General features: G+C 41.3%; 2 protein-coding genes across 3 annotated transcripts; both read right to left on the reverse strand.

The window, feature by feature from the left end:
- Positions 1-495: 495 nt before the first annotated feature.
- psmb7 (proteasome 20S subunit beta 7) lies at positions 496-4,701 on the reverse strand. 2 transcript variants are annotated; one of them, XM_068706090.1, is made up of 9 exons: positions 4,593-4,701; positions 3,354-3,447; positions 2,357-2,454; positions 1,974-2,114; positions 1,605-1,720; positions 1,443-1,501; positions 1,186-1,337; positions 942-971; positions 496-690 (listed from the first exon to the last, which is right to left on the reverse strand). In XM_068706090.1, exons 1-9 carry the CDS (start codon positions 4,652-4,654, stop codon positions 585-587), a joined length of 858 nt encoding a protein of 285 aa, XP_068562191.1. In that variant the 5' UTR covers positions 4,655-4,701; the 3' UTR covers positions 496-584. The 2 variants fall into 2 exon arrangements, with proteins under 2 accessions (XP_068562191.1, XP_068562192.1); XM_068706091.1 differs by lacking the exon at positions 942-971.
- A 2,535-nt stretch (positions 4,702-7,236) lies between these two features.
- LOC137868642 (steroidogenic factor 1-like) lies at positions 7,237-16,763 on the reverse strand. Its single transcript, XM_068705519.1, has 6 exons — positions 16,662-16,763; positions 16,427-16,568; positions 13,240-13,862; positions 9,746-9,865; positions 8,576-8,723; positions 7,237-7,490 (listed from the first exon to the last, which is right to left on the reverse strand). The coding sequence occupies exons 1-6, from the start codon at positions 16,761-16,763 to the stop codon at positions 7,237-7,239; spliced, it is 1,389 nt and encodes a 462-aa protein (XP_068561620.1).

Genomic DNA, 16,763 nt, shown 5'->3' on the forward strand with positions numbered 1-16,763 from the left:
GACTTAAGTCAGGATTCTTTTGTTTGTTTAAAACATTAGAATGGACACTTTCAGGACAGTGTAGACGAGGACAGATTGACTTCTCCCTGTTATTGGGGAATAAACTTTAATTTATTAATAAGGCCACAATTTTTCAAGTCTGAATGTGCACTGGACCAGGTTCTGCTTGTGGCAATGGTTCCTCCGTTCTTTATAAGATCCTTTCCTAGTGTGCTTCCAACTAAAGTGACAAGAGAATCCACATGGAGTACTTTTACACTGTGCATTAGAAAGGGATCTTTTACTTACCAGTGTGAACAATAGGAATTATTAAACTGTCAATGTTCATATGAGCACCTGACTGCTGATTTAACTTAACTGTAAAGCTTACCTTTAATGGATCAAACACTTGTTTTTATTGTCCGATCAACGTCAGGAAATATGAAAATATTCTGGAGGTGTATTCAACTAAAGGGTCCCTCAAACAACTTTAAGAAAGAAGTGAACAATGGTGAATCAACTCAAACACTTTTATTGTAAATCATGGAAAAAAACATTGTGTTAGGAATTCTGAGGGGTACATCAAGGGACACGTGGTCAGTATTTTAGGAGGTGTCCATGGTCTGTACAGTTTCCTCCACGACCTCCAGGTTCAGCGTGGTCTTGGACAACACACCGGTGGTTCCTCTTTTGTACTTGTAGTCGCCAGTTCTACATTGGGGGAGAAGACGCACACGGAATGATGGTGTTTCACTTCCATCTAGAGCTGAACTGTTGCATTAAACGGCCAAACAGCATGCACTTCAGACAACCAACAGGTACGGCCATGCACGTTAGTGACGCAGAGTCAAAGTGATCAGGTCGAGTGGATAGAGTTACACAAATAAATGAAGAAGCTGGTTAGCAGCAGATTGAGATGTTAAGTACTGCACTCTAGCACAACACTCTGCGTCTGTACTCACGGCCGATCGCCTTCAAGCTCATTCACTCTTCTAGCAAAACAAGCAATGAGACAACAAGTCATCCACTGTTTTGGTATAACTGCTGGTTTCATTTTCATCTACATTACTATCTGAAGTTGTGTGCAGACTATGATTTGTTTGCTCATTTGTTTGTCTTAACATGCTGGGAATCAAAAGCAAAATACTGTGGGCCGACAGATCCAGGAGGAAAGCGTTTCCGTGGCATCGCAGGTTCAGTTCTCACCTGACCCCCTTCTTGTTGGCCTCATCGTGGGGCCGGATGTAGTCCAGCTTGCCCTTGGTGATGACGCACAGGTCGATGTTGCTGCCAGAGCCCAGGTCATTAAAGATGCCAGCAGCGATGGCGTCTCGCACCAGCCGCTTGGCCTCCTCCTCCTTCAAAGAAACAGAAAGCGACGCTCAAATGAAAAGCAGCACGCCGTTACAGGAAGCACCAACCTCCGTATGAGAGGAGTGAGTGAGTGAGTGAGTCGTACTCACCTCCATGTCAGGCTTGTAGCGGTCTTCAAACACCGCCATGGCAGCCAGAGACCCAGAACCTTCAGAAAAGAAAACATGTTCAGATACAGAACACGGTTAAGAGGTTTTAGGCTCATTGAAAGAACCACGTGGAGGTGAAGGTGTGTGGTGCTGCAGACTGACCCATGGTGACGTAGGGCAGCTTGTCAGTGGAGCCGTGAGGGTAGATGCTGTAGAGGTGAGGGCCGTTACAGTCCATTCCACCCAGGACCAGAGCGGCACCGATGTAGCCCTGATACCTGAGAACACACACACACACACACACACACACACACACACACACACACACACACACACACACACACACACACACACACACACACACACAGAGCAAGCTGAAAACATGACACTGATTTTTGGAAAATAAAATGCAATTTCTGCATCACTGCGAGTAACTGTAACTTCATAACCATCTGTCTGGTTATTGGATGGAGGCACAGTTTCTCAATAGAAAGCTACTGTGTGACGATAGGTACTGTATGTTGAGTGTACCTGAAGAGCATTTGCTTCAGCATGCGGTTGGCGGTGGCCACGCGCGGCAGCCGGCCGGTGGAGAGGGCGTGCAGCTCCAGGTTGGAGGAGATGATCTGAGTGGTCATCTCGGTGTCTGCAGCTGTTCCCGCTCCACAACAGCTGGACAACACAACGACACAGCAACCGGTCAGTTAGACAACAAGAAGAAGATCATCCAACAAAAGCAGTTTTGGTGACAAACTATGTTAGCATTAGAACATTCGTCTGTCCTCCCCAGATGGTGAATGCAGCCCACGAAAACTCTCAATCTAAGCACACATCACCAAAGCTCATCTTTCCATTTGAAAACAGCTGTGTGAGAAACAGAACAAGGACAATAAGAGTCCTGAGAGCTCACTTACTAAATGTTGGGCGAGATGTAGTGGATCTTGGAGCAGTTCTTGTCTGCCACTATCATGCCTTCAGTGGCTCTGGTATCGGCTCCGAGGATGACGCCATCCTACACAGGGAAACACAGATCACCACTTAGTCTCAGCGATGCTGCGCGCTGTAGTGCTCTTCAGCAAAGACAAATGATAACAGTCTAACAGTCAGCCCATCAGCTGACACCTGCTGGTTCCTTTCCCTTGGGGCATTCTGTCAGAATTCTGTCACCTCCTCCCTTCACCTCACACATGTTTTCCTACATGTTAACCTATACGAGGACGTGTTGGAACATGGTTAGATTAACCAAAATGGCCAACCAATCAGGAAACCATATTGGACGCCGACCCAACCTAAAGACAAAGACAACACGGATGTGGTTCGCCTGAGGATAGTAAAATGTCACGTCGGTTAGTAAATCTAGCAACTTCCTAAAGTCTAACACATGAATCCTCAACGTTGCCGATGACTTTTTCCTCAAACATAACGTCAGTTTTCTCATTTGTTGATCATCACACGACGTAAAGAACAGAATGAAAATGAAGTTACATAATAAGTCGGCCAAAATGTGCAGTGAAGAGTCGAGTGAAGGTGTGAAGAGCTTTACTGGTGAAGGACTGATGATGCTGATCTCATTTGGACATGAGACGGTGTGTTCTGCCTGTTGCTGTGTGTGGCTCCACGTTATGATATAAATGTGACATCATTATTATTATTATTATTATTATTATTATTATATAGTGTTTATCTGCCTCTCAGTTGGTGTCATGTGGATTGTGACAGACATAGAAACGGGGTTGTTGGATGAGTGACACAAATGAAATCACATCCTCCTCCTCTAGTAGCACCCTGTGTGTTCACGCTAGGCAGAGAGAACACACAATGAACTTGATGTACTTCAGTATGCTGGATGATGTTAGAATATTGTAGGTTTGAATTCTCATTTTTTGAAGCGACCTGCTTTCCGTCACTCACCTTGAAGACAACACCACAGATGGTAGTTCCTGTTTTCCGAGCAGCAGGCAAGCTGCATCCCACTTTGTTCGCTTCACCTTCCAAAACTGCATTTCTGAAAATAAAAACATATCTTTTTTTTAATATCCGTGTCACTGTAAAGCAGCTGCTGGCAGCCTAATAATACATGTTAATAAGCCGAGGCTACAATTTTATATAAAACTAAATGTTGAGCAGTGAGGCAATCTTGTTTCATCAGCGTACCAACTCCCTGACTCGGGACTTTTCTAGATCTCCAACAAACGCTACGCTTGTTCTGGAGCCGTCCTTACTACCAAAATATTTGTTGTGATATTTTTGTTAGGTTTTGTTAGGTTTTATGATGTCTGGAGTTCACAGCACAAAAACAGAATTATATTATAAATTTCACATTTACAAACAACCTTCAGTACACAGTACATACAAACCATTCAGCACTGTCAAAAGAAAGCCTAAGGCTAAAGCAATATGTTGATTGTTTGATTGTCTGGGGTGCTGAACATTTGTATGTTTCGCTATATTTATGCCCTAATTGTCTATTATTGTTTCTGCATAGAAAACATCACAGGCCCAAAACCCAATGACAAGCCACATAAACAGGACTTCAACAACAGATCCGTCACTAAGGAGAAAGCCCACGGTTAGCTTCTGACATGTCGAACTTAAATCTATACACATCAATGAGCAGCGTTAGATGGAACCATAATATGGTTATAACGACTTTCCTCATTTCACTCATTTCTTGGGTTCACTAACAGCACCAAATACACCTTTATAACCTGAGCATGGCACTAACATGGACAGCATTAACATAACAGACACACTAACGTTAGCTCCAGTAGCGTTAAGTCTCTAATTAGCTAACGTCAGTGTAACGTTGCCGTACTCGGCTAACGTTAAACTAACGGTATCAACGCAGATAACCAGGCTGAATATCGTGGTTCCACCGTGATTTATTTATTTCTCGTAAGACACAAGTTATATACTTGACCAACCATAACACGTGTAACGTTAGCTTGATGGGTGAACGTTAACGTTAAAACTAGCGTGTGGGAAATGCCTGAGTCATTGTATGGAAGCCAAATGAGCTAGCATCACTAAGAAACCCGCATCAAAAACCCCGTCTGTTCTACTCGACGTCTTCGTTAAAGGGGTAAAAGCGTATTAAACGCGGTAATGCAGTTATTCTCATCTGATTTCCATCCATTGAAAAGCGCTTACCTCTTGCAGTTTTCGAAACTGAAACCCCCGACCGGTGACTGGCTTATTACCAATGTCGCCATCTTGGTGAATTGAGGATTGTGTTTCCCGGAAGTAGAGGAAGCGGCTCTCTTCTTCTTCGTCTTCTTCGTCTTCTTCTGCTCTTCTTCGGGGGTTTACCGGTATCCGTTATGTTGCATTGCTGGCCCCCTCTGGAACTAGTGTGACATCTTGATTGTAATCCTTTTTTACTCTCTCGAGTAGTCAAACTGCCATTTTATTCATTTTCCATATTCTAGAATATGTTTTGTTCTTTTCTTCAGATTTAGATAGATGTTTATCTCTATATATCTATTTTCAACAGCTTCCTTTGCCATTTTGTCCGCCTCTTTGTTCCTCTGAATGGACCATAGAGGCAAAGGCAAGAGGGAGAACAAAAGGCTAAAAAAAAAGGGTTATTGAAGTAAACCATTACCAAATCTCATGATTATTTATGAATTTCTATTCTTTCAAATTAAATTAGTTTCAACAGTGACACCTGTGCTTCTCTGAATAAGGGTACCCTTTAAGTCCCCCAGACTTACTTTAAAGATTGATAAACAGAGGACATTCATTTGAGACAGTGTGCAAATATGCAGAATACTTATCAACTACAAAAAAATTACTGATATTTATTTTGTCTTGTTTTACAAAGAATTATTTCATATGCCCCTTTTTATTGAATGTGAAAATATAAAAGTATAGATGATAAATATAATATTACTTTCATCAATGCTATAACAGAAAGAAGAACCCAAAGGGGTTTTGTAGTTCTTTTGTAGTGCAACAAGAGAACAGTAAGACTTTGAATGACATTGAAATCATATATAGTAATTTGTAAAGTATATACAGACATGCACAATGTTCAGATGATTTTGGAACCCTAACATGGAGAGCTACCGCTACAGGAAAGTGAGAACATTCTAATTTGCTTGTAATTTGTGTGAACCAACTCTCCACTAAAGCTGGAGGTCCTCTAAAAGACACTTTGTGTTTTGTTTTATTCTTTAAGCATTTCTACCAACCTTCTTTTTTATTATATTAGTATGTATAAACATACATTCACCAGCATAGCACAAGGATGATGTTCAAATGTAACCAGAAAGCAAAAGCAAAGACATTTAAATTACATTTTCTTGAAGTATTAGATAAATATGAACTTGGCTGTATTGAGGCAATTAACTCTATAATTCACTGATTACCTGTACCTGTACCAGTTTCCTACAAGTCACAGATAAGCATCATCATAAATATACAAAAGTATATTTATGCAGAAAGTTCCCCTACTTCATTTACTTCAATAAAGTGTGGGGCTACTTTATTGGCTAATTCTATTTTTCATTTATTGTAAGTCTGTCCTGCTAAATCAGATTGTGTTTAGTCCCAGCAGAAGGTCTCTTCTTGGCCTGTAACACTGTGTATTTCTAATCACGCTGCCATGTTTTGTCCTTGAACAGGACGGATGCCAACTTGATGCCAGCTGGACATCAAGGTCGACCAGGAAATGGGATCCCGTGAGGTGGACGGGATCAGATAGTGCGCCTCCACAACAAGATGAGTGCACTATGTTGATTAAGCCTTTTATTAAAGCAGAGTGGCCAAAACAGGTGGTTGAAGGTGTAATCGGTGGGATCTCAGTGACCGATAACAAAGGTTTAATGTGCCCTGACTTTAACCTGCAGAAAGTGTGTGTCTGTTTTGTGTGGCATTGCTTAAACCCACAGTCCTCCATTTAAAGTTCTATTCTAGGTACCGAAGGTTTCAATAATACAACACATGTCAGGCTAAAGGTTTACATGTAATGCAATGTAATGGTGCCCTCGTGAAAACAACATTTAGTTTTTTAATGTCAATAATATCAATACAATATAAGCATCATTTTATCATGTAGGGTTGAAAAACAAAGCAGAAACAGAGGGCATTGTATACCATATGTGTAATGGCACACTTATAATTAATATCTTTATATACACAATGGATCACGATGAATGATAATGTTGCTTTGTGTCTAATGTCTAAATAGGAAACTGTTTACTTACAAGTGTACCGTACCAACATAAGTGGTGACGATCAGTTTTGACTAAGAGGGATGTTATATACTTTTAAGACAACTTTTGGTTCCAGATGTAATTGAACGGACTGGTCTCTAAATATTACTGTACATACATTGATGCCAGCTAGTGATAGTATTAAGAAAGTCTGAGTAATTATGCACAGTGCTCAGTTCCGCCCCAGCGACCCAGAGAAGAATGGGGTGAAACTAACTCATTGCTTTGGCTTTGTATTTCTCTTATGCTGAAGATTAGCAGTCCTCAAGTCTTGGTGCTTCACCAAGCTAGACACATTCCCCGCCTATCTCTGTACAAGATGACATTAAGCTTTTATGGATCTTATTTAAAACAGGCCCATTTGCCAAACTGTCAGATTGCTCCTTTAAGCTCATTAGAAATGTCACTGGATAACAGCCTCATTTACGATATTATTTAATTGTATACATAAATGCGTAAATTCAGTTTTAAAGCGAAGAACAACATCAGGGATAATTTGATTGTATTAGACATTGAGTTCAGCTTAATGCCCCCCCCGAACGCTAACGTGTGCAGACAATCACCGAGCCCCTGAGCCTTCATGCCCAGCTGCGCTTGGCACGGAGCATCTCAATGAGCAGGTTGTTGCACGGCACCTCACCGCTCAGGTGTTTGCAGTACAGGTAGTCTTCAGCGAGGGTGCTGAGAGAGCGTAGCTCGGACAGACAAAGCAGCAGATGAGCAAAGCGTCCGAGAAGGTGAGAAGAGGCGCACAGCGTGTACTCCAGCAGGGCTCCTTCAGCCTGCTCCTGCACGCTCTCTATGAACTGATGGTCCTCAAGCTGCTTCACATCTGGTCAGTGGGGCAGGAAGGGAAAGCAGCAGCCAATGAATGTGCATAGAGCAAAGGTTGTCAAACAGCATGGAGTGGAGAGAACTGTAGAAGCACCACACTTGTTAATAATTCTTCTTCTTCTTCTTCTTTCTCTAACATCATAGATAGTTAATTTGATAATAATACCCCTGGAACCACATCAAGTTTCCTTTGAGTTCTCTAGACAGCTGTTTTCTTTTTTTAGCTATTTGTCGAAACAAGTAGCACATTGTTACCACTTGGGATCACATTGTCAGTGACACTGTACACAAGTTTGGTACAGCAAATTCCCTCTCCATGGTTCCTGGGACACCAGAAGAGAATACCCCCAGAGGAGGGACTTTTTTGACACCAGGAGCTCCCGCTGAGGAACAACATTTAGACCTTGGTTCCACTAGTCCAAATGCAGGTACAGTTCCTTAAATGCATTGAAAGACGACCCAAAATATGTTTCATGGAAACGTTTCATATCAGCCTTGTGTCATGCTTGTAGAAACGCAGAATGCCACATGGCTAACATTCGTTCGGTTTAGCCAACAAATCTACTTGGTTAAGGTTAGAAAAAGGTCATGGTTGTGTTGAAATAATAACATAACAATGTAACGCAGCATCAGTAGCAACCTAACCATCTAACAGCTGCACTTTCCTATGTAGCGTTACGTAACAAGTGTAAAGTCATTACTTTTGGTTTCACACGCGACACAAACAACGGCCTCTTGGGTGAAAGTCCTGTGTTTGTTTGACCCATGTACCACCCTCCCTCCAACTCGTCCTTACTGGACTTTCTCGCTTGTTACTCGTTATTATACCACATAATTTTCACGGTTGCTCAATATACTACATCACTTGCTCAGACCTAATGCAAAGGCATTTACAGTCAACGTATGCTGTGGTTTTTCAGAAATTCAACGGCATTCTTTAATAGTGACTGGGCTGGAAAGGTACCTTGGTTAAAAACACACTCATGAAATATTTCACCAAGAATCCGTCAAATCAGTATGGAACTTCAGGACTTTTTAGCCAATATGAAGCTTTATAGATAAAAAGCAACTGCTGTCACTAACCTGGGTTAAAGAGGATGATGAACTTGATGCAGGCAAACTCTTGGCGGTCCATCTTTATGATGTGGAGCTTCTCAACCAGCTCCTGTCCTTTCTGGACTAGGCTGGCCACAGTGAGACCAGCATGGGAGGCTACATCGGACAGCTCCATCTGACCCAAAGAGCACACGTACTGACATCAGGAACTGTCACGGATGTCTCTCTGTACTGCACAACTTTTATTTTCATGTGTCATACCTCATTTCTAACACATTTTTTTTGGGGGGCTGGCAGGTCAACGTGTAATGCTTTGTTTTGCGGGGGGAAGGCTCTGCACAATAGCAAATTGTTGCTCTCCACACACAATAGGATCAAAACAGTTACATTTATCATTACATGTCGTTTTGGGTTCTCTCATATTTTCAACATCTGTTCCATCTTATTTGGAAAATGTTCTAGTGTGGGCCAGCCTAAACTAATTTTGGGTTTATTTAAAGTTTTTATATGTTAAAGCGTAAGACAGATTTTAGGCTATGAGATCCATAAGAAGAGTAAGATTTGGTGTCTTGGCAAAAAATAAGTCGTATAACCAAATAACTAAAAAGTGGTATAAAACAGAACCTCGAGGATTTAAAAACAATGAATGGATACAGTAGGGGTGGAGCTAAGATGTTTCCCCTGAGAAACAAAAGACGACTTCCTTCCAGGAAAAGGGAGAAAGCCCTGTGTTTGTGTGTGTTCTACTCTATACTATTCTAGGTCACCTGACTTCTGGGCTTGCTCCCATCATAATAACTACATCCGATAGAGGTCGCCTCCTAACTTAACGTAAATATGGTAAATGGTAAACGGACTGTACTTGTAGAGCGCTTTTCTAGTCCTACGACCACTCAAAGCGCTTTAACACTATATGTCATCTTTCACCCATTCACGCCCATTCATACACTGATGACAGAAGCTACCATGCAAGGTGCCACCTGCCCATCAGAACAATCTAACCATACATGAGCAACTACGGGTTAAGTGTCTTGCCCAAGGAAACATCGACATGGACGAGCGGAGCTGTGGACGTAAAGACTGTAGACAGGAGAAATGTGTACCCCACTTGGCCTCAGTGCTTTGTAGCTCTGTTTACTCCCTTTACTTGTTTGTAAAATATATTTTTTTATTTTTACAATTAAAAATGCCCTTTACCTCCTGCCCAGTGACCAGGAGCAGGCTGCCTTCTTTGCCATACAGGACCTGTCTGGAAATGATGTCCAGGAGCAACAGGTCACTCCAGCAGCTGTGCAGCAACTTCATCTGGTCATTCACCTTAGAGCAGGGAGAAGGTGTTAAAACCAGGTTTTATCTAGCTCATCACTTCACACACTTCAAAGAACAGGATCCATTTCTGTTGTTGTCCGAGACATTTTCAGTCATGGGGTAGGGACCATACACGGGGTTGCTTAGTCGGCAAAAAACTCAAGGGTTCCTATACTGAATTATTTAACATAAACATTTCATCAACAAAACAAAAGAAAAAGAACAATAAAGGTCTAATATTAATTGTGCTATAGAATTAGTATACAATCCGATATATCTAATCCAAGATACGATTCAACAGAATCGTACAATAAAAAAAGGGTCACTATCAATGCAGCAGGACCAACGCATGGATGTATAAAGAGAACAGAATAAACATTCATTCCTATCAAAGTTGCTCGGTAGTACATGAAGTAGAAACAGTTTGACCTCCAAGTATAAAATTCAGATAAAAATACCTGGATCTTCCGCATTATGAGGCCCATAGATTATGCGCATTAGCGTTTTCTTTAACCCCACCTCCCAACCCTCGGCTCTATCTTGTTATTGGGCTCATTCAAATGAACAGAGATGGATCCTGGATTAGTACATTTTACAACTTTTAGGACCAACTGATTTGAATGAGGGCTATTCATGTGTTCATACTCAGAAGATGATTTAACAAAAAAAAATAAAGATTTACAGATGGCTCTTTCCCAATAAGTAAGTCTATGAGAAAAAGTATTTTTCGGACACATGGTACGCCGTGCCAGACCTCTGAAGTTCCACTATTTGGCCATGATGGGAAATTTGCTTCAAAGCCCGGCACTCTTCCTGGGGGCTTGGACCAGAGACATCCTGTGCGTTCCAATACCTATACCATAGTATTTAGTATGCCAGAAAACGATTTAGTACGTCCCAATACGACATATGTCAAATGCAGTGCACCAACAATACCAGGATGTTCTACTACATCTCGACACATTTTGAAGTATGCAAGGTAGCATGCTTTTCTGCCTATTCTGACCCACAATCCTTTGCACAACAGATATATGAGCAAGAGGGTCAACGTTTAATATGTAGAGATTTAGCTTTGACTGTTAAGAATGGGCATTCAGCTGCATTGATTTTATCACACTGGAATTTGATTATAAACTAAAGTCAGTATTCAGTTGATCAGTACAGCTGAGTCATCATATTTCTGTCAGAAGAGTGTAATGAGACAGCGTCAGTGTTGACTTGGTTGTCTGTGTGATTCATCCTGTGAGCTCATCACGTAGCACATTTCATCAAAAGACTAACTGTGAAGTCATAATCTAGGTTAGGCTAAGATGACTGTCCATACCTTTATATATAACTGACAGGACAGTGATTACAATCTTATCAGCTTGCTCTCTGCAAGAAAGAGAATCAGCCTATGTATAAAAATGTTACACTATTCCTTTAATTCATTTGAGAGGGTTGTTTACTCCAAGCTGCAACCTCCGGTTCAAAGAAATGTAACATAGAAGTGCTTAAGACTGCAGTTCCTCAAAAGGCGGTTTTGGTTTCTTTTGCTATTCTTCCCATTATGACAACTGTAAACTTTTATATAACCTGTTTAAATTTTATTGAGGCTTTTAGTTATGCATGATTAAGGGTGTGGCCTATTGGCACGGCAACTGATATTCTGTATCTCTCCAGATAGCAGCATGGTGAACAAGTTGTGGCTGGATGGGTTTATCCTTCGGGCTCTTTGCCGGCACCTCTTGTCACCAATATCACTGATGCTCAGTGGATGGTACCAATGATGTTCTGGGTGGTTTTTATCACCCTGCTGTAGAGCCCTCCTGTACTGGACCGTGAACTATTGGTCATCTGTAAAAGTTAAGAATAACTTAACAGCCGTTAATGAGCTTTCTTCACCAAGATGGAGATGTGTTTAATGACCACAACAGGTTGTTTGTGATGCTGATTCCCAGAAATTTTCAAACTGTTCACTTGCTCCACCTCAGCTAAAGTTACTTTAACCAAGCTCTTTTCCTTAACCTAACTAAGTGCTTTTGTTGCCAAAACCTAACTTCCTGTGAGGACATCCTTTTTTTTAAATTATTCAATTATTTTATTATTTTGAAAATTCACTATGTATGGAACAAGCGTAAACTGACACGCAGTCCCTGCCACGTCTCTAAACTGACACTAGAGTGGTACCTAGAGCGTCATCGTTTAGAGTTTAGGGCCACTGACCAAGCGTCGGTATTTGACAATTTTGGGAGTCAGAATGTGTTGGTCCAGGTGGTCTGTATTTTTGGTGATGTGGTGATGTGCTTTAAAGTAACCGTTTGGAGTTCTTGATCACTAGTAGCGCCATGGAGCAATGTTTTCAAAGTTTTGGTTGTATTGCACCTTCATGAGGACACGCATGCACAAGCAAGCGGGTGGCGTAATACACCATCCGACCGCATCTAACGTTTTTTCAAGCCATGAACAGAACGGAAGGCAATTCCAGAGACGGACCAGCTGTAGAAACTCAAATTAAGCAGGCTAGTCTCCTAGCAGCGGGGAGTGAGGCAGAGGGACTCTCAGACCCAGCGCCACCACTGGCCCCCGGCCCACTGTTGGCTCATTTTCTACAGCCACTGTAGCATGAAAGCATAGAGGAATTAGGAAGTTAGATAGCCAACTGCTAATTGAGTAAAATGTAACAACTTAATGCTTTGTCCATAAACTCTTCTCACAGCGTAGGAAAGATGATAATCCCAAATAGCATCCAATCACAAGGACGCATCGAGGCAACGAGTACTAGCCAATCACAGCACGGTCGACGCCGCTTCAGTCTGTTGAAGTGGGCGTGGCTTCATCTGAAGTTGGTTTGAAAAAAGATAAGATGCAGTCCTGCCAATGGTTTCCGGCTAGTGAACTAATCTGCAGGTGGCAGTAATTCTTCAACAAACAGCAATGTTCCAACAAAAACGACTGCAAGTAAGGAATCATGCAAATGTTTTCTGAAGATGGGTAATTTAAGACGTTTGTGAGACCTCAAGGACAAATACAATGAGTTTTGGTTGTAAGCGCTGAATGTGAGCAGAACAAAACTCTCCCGGCCCCTTTAACTGTCGACCCATTAACTTCATTCAGAACAAGGACAGAAGTGGATGCAGGGGGAGAACCTTTAAGTCCACCTGCTCGAGACACATAAACATACCATAGCACATGTACATCAGAGTTACAAGTTGGGTATAATTCAACAGGAAATGTAAACTATATGAAAGTATGCCATTTTTGTAACTATGTGTGGCAGCATATTTGGAATATTATTCAGTCATCAGTTGACATCATTGTGCTTGCTGAGATCACTTTGTGCAGCTACAATGCTATAAAGATATTCATCGCGGCAACAAACATGAGCAGTCAGAAGAGCTCACCTTAAGTTGTTTGAAGAAGACGGATGTGCGAGCCCACTCCACGATGGAGAACAGCGTCTGGTCGGCCATGAGGCACATCAGGCCGAAGGTGCTGGGGTTCCCCTGTTTCTCCCAGTTTGTGTGCTCCTGCAGAAGACGAGCAGTGATCTTATTCTGCAGCTGGAGCTCATCTGGATCACAACGCACAAACTCCATCACGAGCTGTGGCATCCTTGGACTGCGTGGAGAGAGAGGTCTTGAGCACAGCTCGTCTGAGTCGATTCCTGCAGCGGAGTTGTTGCCGTGCTCTGACTTGATGGTCCAGTTTGAGGAAGAGGAACACTGGTACTGGTTTACACCGGGTGAGTCGGATGGCAGGAGTGAACACAGCGATGGAGGCTGGTAGTTGATACGGTCGTTGTGTGCGGTGGGTAGTGGGGTGCAGTGAAGGATGGGAACTGGAACTAAGCCACCAGTAAAGGTCAAGTCTCTTTGCTGGGTTGAGGAGCCCAGGGGTGGACTGCTGTCTATTCTGAATCCGCTAGCTTGAATCAGAGCCTTTCTCTGCTGCTTGAGGGCACGATCACGCTTGTACATGGGGCCGAACTTGTTCCTGCCACCTCGTATTCGATCTGCACGAACAGCTGATGAGGTGAGATTTGTTTAGAGACTGATGATTTTCACTAAGATGTTCACAAACTATATGCAAATGGACAGATTACCCCTTAGATTGCTCATTCATGAGGGTGAAACAACATTATGATTGACATTCTTCATATTCCTCATCTTTAGGACCAACTGGAAAAAAAACAAGAATGTAATTGGACTTCTCAGCAAGTCAACGTAAAACTAAAACCAGTTCCCTTTCCGCCATCATCTAATCCCTTAAATGCCCCTTAAAGGTAGACGAGGAGATAGGAGGCTTCCGTAAGGGGCTGAGAGCGAGGATACACCGGTCAATGTGTGCTTGTGTGTTAAATGAATTTATCACACCTGCATTTTCTTGTCACATTATGCTACGGTGTGAATTGAATTAATAGTAAATATAGAAGTTGTCATGAACCCTGTTATGCTCATCTGATTATAAGATACAGCGGTATAACAAAACAATGGACAGTTGATGCTTTAGAATGAGGTAAGAATGACTCATTTTGTTAAATGCATGTGGCCTCGTCTCCTCTCTCCTTGCGTCTCTTTCTGGCCTTCTCCTCGAGCATCTCCTGTGGGCGGGACTAAGATGTGAATCAGCATAACCCCGGCCCTCACACATGGGCTCGATAAGTTCAGGGTTGCAGACAGTACATGTGTGAAAGGAGATATGGTGTCTAACTTAACTTTACATTTAAGTAGCTATCAGTTTTGGTCACAAGGGGCATAACCTGGAACTTACTGGCACCTTATTGGCTCCTATTAAAACTGGAATGGCAAGGTAGCACTTTAGAATACAACCCAAAAATGACAGTGTAATACACACTGGGTACCTCTCCTAGGACAAATGTGTAAGTTCAGGTGTAGAAGACAAAAGGAGTAACAACATTTAGTTTAAGAGGGATGGAAATCAATAACACTCCAAGGATTTTCTAAAATACTGAGTACCTATTTTATATATATAAAATAGGTACTCAGTATTTTAGAAAATATATATATATATATATATATATATATATATATATATATATATATATATATATATATATATATATGTATATAGGGTACAGTAATGTTGTTATAGGAAACGTGAAAAACTGGTGTTACTGCAAAAATGAAAAGAAAACACTTTGGGAAATTACATTGTAACAAAAATATCTACCTTGTAATTTATTTCTAGGTCCCTCATAAATTCAAATGTGTTACCCCTTAATCAACAGCCGTACGTATTTTATTGGTAGTTCCAATATGCAAAGTATTCATTCTGTAATTTGTGCGCTTTAATCTTAAATGTTACTGCAGGCTTATATACAATGACCCTGTGAGTCTGTTTCTAGTCACGTAGGAGAGAGCGAGCAAAACATGATTCATAATCATCAAAGCTCTTGTTATTCAACCATATTTCCACTCAGGGAAACATGAAAATAAATATATACTTACATATTCTCACTGTATATAATGTAACTAATATATATCACCATGACATTTCCACAGTTGATTACCTACATTAAGACAATTCTTTTTTGTATTACAAGTTTTCTGTACTAATTTGCTTAAATTTCCAGAACAGAAATCTGAACATTGGATAAAGCCAGGTTCAAAATTCTTGTTTCATGTTGTTAACATATTAGAATCAAAGGTTTCTACAAAGGGGTTTTTGGAAACATCTATACATAAATCACAAAATACTGTCAGCAGCCATACAAAAAATCTATCTTCTCCACGTTTTTAGGAATAAAATATTCTATTAATCTCTCTATAAATTATTTATGAACAAAGTCCTCTGTAAAACAAATGTCAGAATAAAGAGGAATGAAACTGAAACGTTTGGTGTATAACGGCCTTCAAATATATGTTCAGTAAAATCCCATTCATTCTGAAGACACTAATGAATAACGTGAATGTCGAAAGTGACCAGTGTATTCTGCCCGTAGTGTCTCGCCTTTAACTATTGCCATCACAGAACATCAAACGCAGGAGCAAACTAACTGTGATAATAATAATAACAATAATGCATAAATCCACAGGTGCCTTGAAAGTGTGGGTCTGTTATACTGAAGGACTGACTCGTTCCTTGTTGTAGGAGCGCGTGAATTACAGACGTTGTCGCGCCGTTTGCTCGGTAACATTGCGTCTGAACCGTGAGCCTGTTAAATGTGAACAGGTGGTTGGTGTATTAATTAAATACATTAAACTCTACTTTAAATTATAATCATTATCACCATTATTATTGGTGTTGTTGTTACAGTCAATTGGCATCGAAGTCACCACACATCCATCCTGTAGTTGGGATGCGATAATACAATTTAAATAACTATAAAATCTTTTTTTTTTTTTTTAAATAGTAATAATTTGAAGACATTTTTTTGGACCAACAAGAAGAGCGTAGAAATAATTCCTCTGTTATGTGATGCTTTTCTTTTTGAATATATTCCCATGTCATTCTAGGCCGCGGGAAGCAGGTCACGGTTCAATATGTGGAATATGCCTGATGTGGCATTAGGAAAGGTTTCCCCTTCGTGTATCTCCTAACAGGTGGATGAAGAGCCGCCCTGCTTACCTTCCAGCCTCATGCCGACATGTAGACACTTTTGGAATCTGCAGAACGGACACCGCTTCCTTTGACTTACATCGATCCTGCACTCCCGGGTCTCTGCGCACATGTACTTCTTGTTATTCTGGACCGTTCTTTTGAAAAAACCCTGCGAGTGTTGAAGAAGAGGGAGGCGGTTCTGTTTACAACGACAGCTGATAAGGCATTTAAAATAGCACAACTCCAGTAGAAGTAAATGTACCTTGCAGCTCTCACAGGTGAGCAGACCGTAGTGGTAACCGGAGACTTTGTCTCCACACACCGGACACAGCTCCTCCAGACCCACGCCATGTCTGAACTCCAT

This window comes from Cebidichthys violaceus, unplaced genomic scaffold, assembly GCF_023349555.1.
Source record: "Cebidichthys violaceus isolate CVI_PGR_0920_01 unplaced genomic scaffold, fCebVio1.0.p SCAF_12, whole genome shotgun sequence".
Lineage (NCBI taxonomy): Eukaryota > Metazoa > Chordata > Actinopteri > Perciformes > Stichaeidae > Cebidichthys > Cebidichthys violaceus.

What these genes read in the sequence shown, in the direction of transcription:
- LOC137868642 (XM_068705519.1), bottom strand. Translation starts at nt 16,763, where the DNA reads ATGGAGTTCAGACATGGCGTGGGTCTGGAGGAGCTGTGTCCGGTGTGT. An exon ending in TCACCTGTGAGAGCTGCAAG is followed by an intron (nt 16,569 to 16,661) that starts GTACATTTACTT and finishes CAACACTCGCAG; the next exon opens with GGTTTTTTCAAAAGAACGGT. An exon ending in CATCATCCTCTTTAACCCAG is followed by an intron (nt 7,491 to 8,575) that starts GTTAGTGACAGC and finishes CCCACTGACCAG; the next exon opens with ATGTGAAGCAGCTTGAGGAC.
- psmb7 (XM_068706090.1), bottom strand. Translation starts at nt 4,654, where the DNA reads ATGGCGACATTGGTAATAAGCCAGTCACCGGTCGGGGGTTTCAGTTTC. An exon ending in TCTGTGGTGTTGTCTTCAAG is followed by an intron (nt 2,455 to 3,353) that starts GTGAGTGACGGA and finishes TTCCCTGTGTAG; the next exon opens with GATGGCGTCATCCTCGGAGC. An exon ending in GCCAACAAGAAGGGGGTCAG is followed by an intron (nt 972 to 1,185) that starts GTGAGAACTGAA and finishes TTGTTTTGCTAG; the next exon opens with AAGAGTGAATGAGCTTGAAG.